This window comes from Benincasa hispida, chromosome 5, assembly GCF_009727055.1.
Source record: "Benincasa hispida cultivar B227 chromosome 5, ASM972705v1, whole genome shotgun sequence".
Lineage (NCBI taxonomy): Eukaryota > Viridiplantae > Streptophyta > Magnoliopsida > Cucurbitales > Cucurbitaceae > Benincasa > Benincasa hispida.
The window spans coordinates 20,440,045-20,451,854 of NC_052353.1; the positions used below are offsets into that span (position 1 = coordinate 20,440,045).

Here is an 11,810-nt window from a genome sequence, read left to right on the forward strand (position 1 = left end):
CTAGGATCCTTTTCAGTTCACCTAAATCTTTCATCTCAAATTCACTACTCAATCGTTTCTTGAGATCACAGATTTCAGAATAATCCTTAGACACCAGAATCATATCATCTACATACAGAAGTAGATAAGTATATGTACCTTTCTGAGATAGTTTCCAGTACACGCAGGCATCATGAGAGCTCCTGTGAAACCCCTGCTTCAAAATAAAGGTGTCAAATCTGATATACCACTGTCTTGGTGATTGCTTCAGTCCATAAATGGACCTGTGAAGACGACAAACTATGTCTTCCTTTCCTTTCACCTCATAGCCCTTAGGTTGAGTCATGTAGATCACTTCCTCCAATTCACCATGAAGGAAAGCTGTGGTAACGTCCATCTGTTCAACAAATATATCAAAGTGAACAGCAATAGATAAAATTAATCGAATGGACGAATACCTCACCACCAGAGAGAAAATCTCATGAAAGTCAACTCCCTCCTTTTGAGTGTAGCCCTTGGCTACCAGTCTAGCCTTATACCTAGGCTTGTTGTCACCTCTTGTACCTGGCTTGATTTTATAAATCCACTTTGACTGAATGAGTTTCTGATTAGGAGGCTTTGGAATCAATGACCATGTATGATTCTTCTGCAACGAGAACAACTTTGCTTCCATAGCATCCTTCCACTGTTCTTTCGAATCAGATATAATAGCCTCCTCAAAAGTAAGAGACTCTACTTCAATACTGTCAGCTACACAAGTAAGAGCATAAGAAACTAAATCAGCATAGCCATACCTCGTAGGAGCTTGCTTCACCCGCTGAGGCCTGTCACGTGTAAGCTGATAGTTCTGTAGGTCACCTCCATTTGAGCTTTCTTCACCAAAAGCTCCTTCATCAATCAAAGTACTCTGCAGTTGAGGCTGTCTACCATCAGAACTGGATGACTGATCACTAGAATCAACTGAACTAACTGATGGTTGTGCTTTAGAATCAATTATAACCTCTGCCTCAACTTGATCAACTGTGTGCTGTTTCTGCTGTTCTTTGACACGAAATGGCATCTCTGTTTCATTAAAGGTCATATCTCTGCTGATAATGCATTTATTTCTGCCCTCTTCCAAGCACCAAAGTTTATATCCTTTAACACTCTGAGGATAGCCAATAAACATACATTTTAGTGCCCTCTTATTCAACTTCCCTTCCTTAACATGAGCATAAGCTGAACATCCAAACACTCTGAGATGATCCAAGCTTGGAGCTTTTCCTGTCCATATCTCCTGAGGAGTCTTTAGGCCTAAAGCGGAAGACGGATTCCTATTAATAAGATAACAAGCTGTTTGAGCAGATTCCCCTCAAAATTTCAAGGGTAATGAAGCATTTGTCAAGAGACATCTTGTAAGCTCCATAATTGTTCTGTTGAACCTCTTAGCTAAACCATTCTACTGTGGAGTGTACATAACAGTGAAATGCCTCGTAATTCCCTCAGATTTGCAAAATTTTTCAAATTTTTTATTCAGAAATTCTAAACCATTGTCTGTCCTCAGATATTTTACCTTCCTACCTGTCTGGTTCTCAACCTACTTTTTCCATTCAAGAAATTTCCCAAAAGCTTCATCCTTCTATTTTAGTGGATACATCCACACCTTTCTTGAAAAATCATCAATGATTGACATAAAGTATCTCGAACCTCCCATAGAAGGTACGTTTGTAGGACCCCACAAATCTAAATGAATATAATCTAAAATTCCTTTAGTAGAATGCTTCCCTTTCCCAAACTTCACTCTGGTAGACTTTCCCATTATGCAATGTTCACAAAATGGGAGTTCAATGTCTTTAACTCCTCCAAGGAAACCTTGTTGTGAAAGAGCTTGCAGATATCTTTCACTCACATGAGCCAATCTGTTATGCCATAACATAGATTTATTTGTTTCTTTCCCAGATGCAATAGCAGCACTACCTGAAACTGCAGTACCTTCCAACACATAAAGACCATTCCTTAAGGTCCCCTTCAGCTTAACCAAAGAACCTTTGATAACCTTCAGAACTCCATTCTTAGATTTATAAGAATAACCTGCTCTATCTAATTTGCCCAGAAAAATTAGATTTCGTTTGAGTTCTGGAACATACCTTACATTTGTAAGAATTCTGATCATACTATCATGTGATGTAATTCGAACTGACCCAATTCCTTTTACATCACAAGTACCATTATCACCAAGCAGAACTGATTCCCATCATTTTCCTGAAAGTCAATCAAGAAATCCCGATTAGGAGTCATGTGAAACGTGCATCCTGAATCCATGATCCAAGCATTTTGAATGTCCCTGCTGGACACCATCAAAACCTCTGCTGAATCATACCCATCAGAAATGTTTGCTGCACTAGAATCCCCTGTATGTTTGCTACTTGATGCTTCCTTGCTCTTATTCAAAGGGCAATTCTTTCTAAAGTGTCCTTCTTTAAGACATAGGAAACACTTTTTGCTTTTCCCCTTTGATTTCGACCTAGATCTCGACTCTTTTCCTTTTCCGTTCTTTTTCTCATTTCTGCCTCTGGCCATGAGTAACTCTCCATCCTTGCGTTCCTTTTTAATCTCGAGATTTCTCGTTCTCAAGGCATCCAACACTATATCCATGGACAATGAATCCCATCCATATTTAATAGCTGCCTTAACTTCTCGATACGATTCTGGCAAAGAATTCAGAAGAATAACTGCTTGATTTTCATCCGACATCTTCTCACTAATGTTATTGAGATCAACTATAATCTTCTAAAATTCATCTAGGTTCTCTTCTAAGCCTTTACTTGAGTCCATCTTATATCCCAGAATTTTTCCTTTAGATATAATTTATTTGGCAAGGACTTAGTCAAATAAAGACTTTCCAATTTCTTCCACAACTCCGCTGTAGTAGTGGCCTCATCTACTAGCCTAAAGCACTCCATCTGACAGATACAAAATTATTGTTGAATAGGCCATCTCATCCATATCCTTTTTCAGCTTCTGTAATTGTTGGTGGAAGGTTATCTCTCTAGATTTGGCTACCTTTTGTTGAACAGAATAGCCTTAATCTTTTTCCTCCATAACCCGAAATCACCTTTCCCATCAAATTTAACAACTTCGAACCGTGTAGACATCGAAGCCATCCGTCAAATTAATTCCAACAAAAAAACCTGAACAAAGAATATGTCAGCACACACTACCGCACAACCTCTTTGGATCAACTGGAGCTCTGATACCACTTGAGAGAGTTTTTGAACCTAACTTAGATGACCAAACAGACGCAAACAATCAACAGAAATAAATCGAAAGCTGTAAAGAACACCAAGATATATAGTGGTTCGACCAGTTTGATCTACATCCACTTTGAGAATCAGCTTGAATTAATTTATTAATGAACATTAAAGGAATTTACAAATTACAGAAAATCAACGAAATCACCAATTTGTAATTTCAATATCAACTGATACCGAGAGAGACCCACACACAACGTCACCTCTGAAAACTGAGAACAACCCACTGCTAAACAGCCCAAAATAGTGTGCTACCCGCCTCTGACCGGCGGACCACCAAAACTAGATCTGCAAGCAAACCCACGCGCTAAACCGGATCTAATAGACTGCTGCTCCCACCGTCCAGCCAAGCGGCTCTTCGACCGGCAGCTGCACTTCCACGAAGCCGACACCCACAATCTTGCCGGACACCCACGCCACCGCCGCGGACGCTCGCTCACGTCAGAACTCGTCACCCATAGACAACGGTGGACGGATTGCTTCAGACGGCTTTCGACTCTCCCTTTCAGATGGCTACAGATCTATCTTCAAGTCCAAGTCGGCTGCTTCTCTCAATTTTCTCTTCAGCTAATAAGATAAAACGAAAATGCCCTAATTTTGGAGAAGATAGGGATAATTATAAGTTTGCCATTGCTCAATAATTACAATAATACCATTGGGCCTTTAAATTTTCAAAAAACCCAATAAAAAACCACTTAAAAAACTTGTTATTTTCTACCTTGCATAACTCATTAATCAACAAATTTTAGCTCCTCTAAAGAGGTTGACATGGATTTGCATGCAAGGGTTTACAATGACAATACACACCAAACATGAAAGCAAAATGTTTTGCAATGAAGAAGTTTCTGAACTCAAATTATATTCATGATTCAGCCGCCACAGCAACGACTTGCTTCCCGACATTGCGGCCAGAGAAGAGGCCGACGAGAGCGGCAGGGCCAGCATCGAGGCCGTCAGCTATGTCCTCGACATAAGTAAGCCTTTGGGCTCGAATGAGAGGCAAAACAGCGTCCAAAAACTCAGAATAGCGATGGTAGTAATCAAAAACCTCAAAGCCTTGGACACGAAGTCGCTGCAAAATAATGTTTAGTAAGTTGTGTACTCCCTCTGGCTTCTCAAGATTGTACTGTGATATCATTCCACAAGCTGCAATTCTTCCATGGGCTCTCATGTTCCCCAGAACTGCATCCAGCATTTTCCCTCCAACATTTTCAAAGTATATATCAATGCCTTTTGGGAAGTATCTGCCCCATCCCATCATACAAACTTTCTACATTAGGGTTTTTCAGTTTAAGAAATGAAGAATTGCAAATGATAGTAACTACAACCTAGTCTGGTAACTCTTTAATTTTTTGTTTTCGGTTTTTTAAAATCAAGATTATAAGGCTTTGTTGGATAATCATTTGATTTTTTTGTTTTTTACTTTTTAAATTAAATCTATAAATACTAGTTCCACCTCTAAATTTATTAATTTGTTATCTACTTTTTACCAATAGTTTAATAAACTAAGTCAAGCTTTTAAGAACATGTTTTTGTTTTTGGAATTTGAAAATTAAGCTTATTTTCTCTTTATTTCTTAAATGATTTGCATCTTTTTTACATACAATTGTTGAATTATATAAGTCAAATGCCAAAAACAAATATAAATTTTTAAAAGCTATATTTTTAGTTTTCGAACTTTGGCTTGGTTGTTTAAACTGTTGGTAAAAGGTATATAACAAAAGAAGGAATTTAGAAGTGGAAGTAGTATCTATAGACTTAATTTTAAAAACAAAAAATAAAAAACTAAATTCTGGTTTGGTAAGCATTTTGTTTTTAGTTTTTTTTTTTTAAATTAATCCTATGTATACTATTTCTACTTCCAAATTTCTTATTTTGTTATCTACTTTTTACCAATGATTTTAAAAACTAAACCAAATTTTGAAAACTAAAAAAGTAGTTATTCAAGAATAGTTTTTGTTTTTGAAATTTAACTAAGAACTCAACTATTGCATTTAAGAAAAATGTAAATCAATGTAAAAAAATTGGAAGGAAATAAGTTAAATTTCTAAAAAAAAATAAAAAACGAAATGATTACTAAATCGGACCAAATAATTATCAAATTGAACCTATTTTAAAATTTAAGAATTAAATAGAAACTAGAACTAAAAAATTATTTTTCACCGAGAATAATTATTTCCCCCAAAATCATTCGAAACAAGACTAAAAACAAAACGTTTAAAACAATATCACAAAATAATTGCATCCTTGTCATTGGATGGGATGCCCACTGAAACAAACGTTTAAAACACAGCTGTCTTCTTTGTACCAATAGGTCAAGTTTTTTAAATATAGGAGAGGTACCTAATAATAAACAATAAAATTATTAATGGACATTAAATGTAAACCACAAAAAAAAAAAAAAAAACAAAAAAAACAAAAAAAGAAGGGAGTGTGACTAGAAATATTAATTATTAAAACTGATTCTGATACCATCATTTCATAAATCTTTTTAGAACAAAATAATCAAAAAATACAAGGATAATTTTTTTAGTTAGAAAATCACTTACAATCACATAACAAAAATCACTTCAAATTACTTTGCAATTGATTGAAGATTTCCAAACTCATTCTCTCATAATTACCAACATCACTCCCGTTCATGTTCTAAAGACATGTTCGAGAGTGACAGTTGAGGTAATGATTTGATAACAAAAGATTTAAGAACAATTAATTTCGTAAATAGATTCTTGAATAATCATGTTTATGTTTGGTTTCAAATTTTTAAAAGTGATTTTTGAATTATTATATTCGATTTTAAAAATAATTTAAATTTACTGAATTTTACTAAAAATGGTATTTTGTATTTATAAATTTATTTAACTAAATAATTATAATACATATCTATTTTTATTAATATAATTTTTCTTTTCGCTTTTTGTTAAATCTAGTCTTTATACTTGTTTAAAAAAAACTATATATTTAGTTATTCAAAGTTAATCCATATCCAATTCAATTAAATAATAATAATAATTTTCATAAACAAATACTATGTGAATATAGTTTCACAATTTAGGATAAAGACTAACTTTTTTTAAAAGAAAAAATAATAAACTAATTACTTAACAATTAATTTTAAGATTTATTGAAATTACATAGATAAAAATTTAATATTAAAAAATATATTAACTAATAGGGAACAAAAACTCAAATTACATCAATCGATGTGATATTTTAACTCTTTGGAAAATTATTTGGGGGACGAGAGGACTTTAAATGCAAAAGACTTTTAAAGCCCGTGATGGTCCAACCACATCAAAAATTTGTTTTATTTGGTTATACTACGATGATTGTATTATGATGGTCCAACCACATAAATGTTTAAGTTGATTCACACTAACAATGATTTTTTAATTTTTGAAAAGTCAATTTTATTTTCGTCAAATATAATTATTTTAGAAGAAAGTGATTTTGATAATAGCAAAAGTGATTTTAGCTATTCAAAATCTAAAATCACTCTTGAACACACTTTAATTAGTAGTTTACATCCAATCCTAATCTAAAAGAAATCCAATTTTTTATAACACATTGAGATCTAATAAAGATGGATTTACATTATAGAGATCATCACAATGAATGAAAGATAAGAAAAGTAAAAACCTTTTCAATGCAGCATTCAAATCAGATTCTTGCTTGTAGTTGAAAGCCTCATCAAATCCCAACTTGTTTTTTAGGAGATCAATCTACACACAACACATCAAATATAAGTAAATATTAAACAAAATGGATATATCCAAAAAATATGGCCAATTTGCAAAAGCTACCCCAATTTTTCAATGCTAAAAATTGAAGTCTAAACTTATTTTAGGGTGCAATTTTTATAGTTATTAAACTTGAAAATTTGTATAAATTTGAAGACTTAATCGTAATAATTTAAAGTTTGAGGGTATAATAACAACTGTACCAAAATACTTTAAGGGTGGTTTTAACAATTTATCCGAACAATAATAAACAAAAATATTGAAGTGGGACCTTTTGTTGAGTACCAGCAGCACCAACAACATAGCAACCTAATAACTTAGCAAATTGGCCAACAAGCTGACCAACAGCACCCGAAGCAGCTGAAATAAACACATATTCTCCTTTTTTGGGACAACACACATCATAGAATCCAAAATATGCAGTCATACCTGCCATACCTGATACAAAAATAGATTACTTTAAAATTACTATTTTGATCTTTGTAATAAATATTTCACACTAATTTAACTAAGAAGCATAGACAAACGGACATAGATACAACACGACATAACGATTGCCATTTCTTTAAAATTAGGACATGAACACATTACGAATACACTCTTTTTTGTATTATGTGTTTTTAGAATATATGTAGATTGACTTGCACACTACTAAAAAGATATAAAATGTAAAGTTAATTAACATTTTTAGGTTTTTTACTTCATCTTTTTATGTTTCTATTTTTTTTTTAATATTTGGTTATAAAATAGGGTTTTTCTTTTTGCTTTGTTATCTTTATTGATTTGATTTTTAGCTTCCTTTTTCCTTTGTTATCTTTGTTTAACATATAATTGACTTGGGCTTGCTAAAGTTAAAAAAAATAAAAAATAAAAAATAAAATAAGACAGTTGTATCCCTATAGGTCTAAAATTCAAATAATAAAAAAAAGAAATAGGACAAAAAAATTGAGTATTAGTTAGAGCATGCGTAGATTCAAACACTCCTCTTAAAATGGAGTGTTTGTGCTTCATAATTCTTTTGTAGTTTGGATTTGATTTTCTTATATTCAAATCGTTACATTTTCAAAAAAAATCTTAAATTCGGTCTTTCGGAGTTATCTTTTAAGGATTGTTTGTTTCGTAGGCATTCTAGATTCTTTTAGAGTGAGTATTTGGATTACCGTATTTGTTTTACGGTATTGTAAGATGTCTCGACATCTGAAGATTCGGATGCCCTCCTTAAACATGAGTTTTCTAGATTTCTGAGTTGAGGGCATCCCCATTTTACATCTTTGTCCTTCCTTTTTATTTTATTTTACATATATATATATATTAATCTTCATTTACATTTATTAAAATAAATATTGTCAATTATATATATGATATATTTTTAGTTATATAGTAATTCTTATTATTTTTTAACAATATATTCAGATTTAAATTTAAATTAATATTTATTTCATAAAAAATCTTAAATTATGATATATTATTTTGTTGAGAAAAATAACATATAAAAAAATATAAATTATATTAAAAATCAAATAGATAAAAACAAATATGTTATATAAGTTCAAATTATATCAAATTAATAAATAGTTGTAAGGACATTCTTGGAACATCGTAAATTTAAAATATTCCCGAGTAAAAATGCTATGAAACAAACACAGTTATCAAGATATTCCCAAATATCTACAAAAATATTTCTGTAAAACAAACATGGCAATCTAAAGATGTCGGATATGAATAATTCTTAATATCTATAATTCAAACATCAAGATTTCAGTTATCTACCTTCCTAAAAAACAAACCCAAAAAAAAAAAAAAAAAATCATGAAGAAAAAGCAAACATGTAAATTTATTTTCAAAATTTATAAAGAATATACTAATTATACAAACTACTTGATAACTTCTTTTAAAAAAAATTACTAATTACAATAATTATCCCAAACCAAAAGCAAATAATATGAGAACAATATAAAAGATTCAGGGTAAGTACCAAGAATTCCAGTGTAATATGAAAGTGGGACATCAGAATGGTGAATTTTGAAGAGCTTTTGTGGGTCTTCAATTACACTATATTCTTCCCAACCAGTTACTCCCCAAACCAAATCACCTTCTTTCAAATTTGGATCACCTGATTCCAATACCTTTGCTACTCCATACCCAAATATCACCTATCTCAGTAATGTCAAAATTATTAAAAATATTTTCATATATAGCAAAACGTTATAGTCTATCTATCATGAACACTGAAAGACTATTATCAATGTCTATCAATGATATTTTATTTTATTTGTAAATATTTTTGTTTATTTTACTATATTTGAAAACAACTCAAATAGTGAACTCTAATGTCCTCAACTTCGGTGGTAATATTTTTTTTTTCTTTTTGTTATATTATAAATTTAATCCCTACAAAAATTAGAATTTAGTCCCTATAATTTATAATTAAAGTATTTTAGTCCATGATTAATTTGTATATAGTCTCTACGGCGTATCCATCATAAATCGTCCGTATTGTTAGGGACTATTTATTAGGGGCTTACTAAACTTTAGAGATTATTTACGGGGTTTTATCAAAACATTAGGACTAATTCTAACTTTTAAACTTATGGAGACTAATTTCTAATTTCCTCTTAACTATAAGGACCAAATTTAGTAATTTCGTATTTCTTTTTTCAACTGAGGTTTTTTCTTTTAAATTTTAAATTTTAAAGCTCAAGTTAGATTAGGTTGAGAAGTTAAAAGATTTATTTAGACACATTGGAGAAAAATAAATGAATTAACCAACGTCCAATGAGTTGAAAGATGTGTTTACTTTAACATTTCAAATTTTGAAAAAAAAATGATTATTTTAAATAAAATGGGAGTATTTGGCAACCACTTAAAATAATTTTTGAAAAAAGTTATAAATTTAAGAAATACATTAATTTAAAATAACCACTTGAAATCAGCTTTTAAAAAAATAAATTTGAGTGATTAATAGTTAAACTTTTCCAAATTTGTATATATAATTCTTAAAATTTTCAAAACTCTCTCAAAAGTTATGACAACTTGCAATTAAGGATGTTCATGAGTTGAGTTGGGTTGAAAAACTTTTTAGACCCAACTCAATTGTTCGGATGGTAAATTTTTTCAACCCAACCCAACCATGAATCGGGTCATTTATTTAAAATTTGTTCTGAAAAGAAGCAAAACGTAAATATGTAATAATCTAATTGAATTATTTTCATATGTTAAATTAAGATTTACTACTCAATTTTAATTTATATAGTGAAAATTTTCTTTTTAAAGTGCAAAGAAATTATTTTGTTGAAGAATAAATTATTCAAAAAATATTTGAATTAAATAAAATTAAAATTAATATATATNAATCTAATTTAATTATTTTCATATATTGAATTAAGATTAACAACTCAATTTCAATTTATATAGTGAAATTTTTCTTTCTAAAATGCAAAGAAAATTTATTTTTAAGAGTTATTGAAGAATAAATTATTAAAAAATATTGAAATTAAATAAAATTAAAATATATATATATATAAATAGTTGTGTTATAAGTAATAAAAAATATATTTTAAAGTTAATAATAAATTCGGGTTAGTTCGATTTAGTTCATGGGTTTGGTTGGTTTGAGTTATATTAGGTGAACTCATGAACAAATCAAACCCATAAAATTTTCATTTATATGAACCCAACTGGGGAGACCATCACCATCAACTTTGATGACAATTAGAATCATACTTTATAATAATTTGATATTAATAAAAATATTTTGTGGTATATATAATAAATAGAATAAATTTGTATATAAAAGCACTTTTAAGAAAAGAGTATGTATTTTTTATTTTAAGCAAATTATTTCAAGAATATATAAATGAAAATGATTTTACAAAAAAACATTTTTTTTTTTCAAATTAATCCAAACGGACCATAGAAAATTGTAGAAAATTAATTAACTCATCAACTTAATCTAAGTTGGACTATAGAAACCAAATTTAAATGAGAGGAAAAAAAAAAGGTAAAAAGTAAATAAACGTAGATGCAGAAGATAATATTTACCGAAGCTGGAGTGTAAAAATCAATGGGGAAGTAAAGATCGGTTTTGGTCATGAGAATTCGCATGTACGGATCACAAGATAAGCAGAGATTCTTCACCAAAACTCCTTTCCCAGAAGATTCTGGAAGCTTCAAGCAAATGGTGGAAGTCGTCACTTCAAAATCCGATTCCTTTGCAATTCCGGTGACGGAATCCTTTAAAATCACCTGTTTGTTACTCACCGTCTCTCCCATTGTTACCTCTCCAAATCAAAACCAAACTGACCATCACCCGCATTATATATAAAGTTTCTGACAACCTTTCCACACTTTATTATGTCATTGCTTTTATCATTCATCTTTAAAGTTTAAAAGAACTTTATTTTAATCTCTAAACTTTTACAAAATATTTATTTTGGTCTCTACTATTAAGATTATGTTAACATTTTAAAGATAAATGTGTTGAACAAGATGAATGTAAAGTCAAATATCAACAACCAACATATTAAAATAGTGAATGACCAAAAATCTTAGACGCAAAATTACTTTTGAGATCACCTATAGAAAATCGTTTTACCACTGAATTCAAAATTGAAACCCTAGATTCTTTAGCATGACTAACTTATTTGGTAGCCTAGTCATCCAAAAATAAAAGCTATATGACCATTATGTTTAAGAGTAAACATAATCTTAATAGTATGAACCAAAATAAGCACTTTTTAAAAGTTCAGGGACTAAAATGGGCGTTTTTAAAAATTTAGAGATCAAAATAGAATAATATTCA

General features: G+C 30.5%; 1 protein-coding gene across 1 annotated transcript; it reads right to left on the reverse strand.

The window, feature by feature from the left end:
* Nucleotides 1-3,354: 3,354 nt before the first annotated feature.
* Nucleotides 3,355-11,319, reverse strand: LOC120078388 (2-alkenal reductase (NADP(+)-dependent)-like). Its single transcript, XM_039032653.1, has 5 exons — nucleotides 11,051-11,319; nucleotides 8,985-9,162; nucleotides 7,281-7,447; nucleotides 6,909-6,991; nucleotides 3,355-4,513 (listed from the first exon to the last, which is right to left on the reverse strand). The coding sequence occupies exons 1-5, from the start codon at nucleotides 11,279-11,281 to the stop codon at nucleotides 4,132-4,134; spliced, it is 1,041 nt and encodes a 346-aa protein (XP_038888581.1). The 5' UTR covers nucleotides 11,282-11,319; the 3' UTR covers nucleotides 3,355-4,131.
* Nucleotides 11,320-11,810: the final 491 nt, after the last annotated feature.

Excerpts from the sequence above, each read along its gene's own strand:
- LOC120078388 (XM_039032653.1), bottom strand. The coding sequence starts at position 11,281 with ATGGGAGAGACGGTGAGTAACAAACAGGTGATTTTAAAGGATTCCGTC. Across the intron at positions 7,448-8,984 it reads ATATTACACTGGAATTCTTG|GTATGGCAGGTATGACTGCA; the intron begins GTACTTACCCTG and ends TTTTTGTATCAG. Across the intron at positions 4,514-6,908 it reads TTGAATGCTGCATTGAAAAG|ATACTTCCCAAAAGGCATTG; the intron begins GTTTTTACTTTT and ends GGGATGGGGCAG.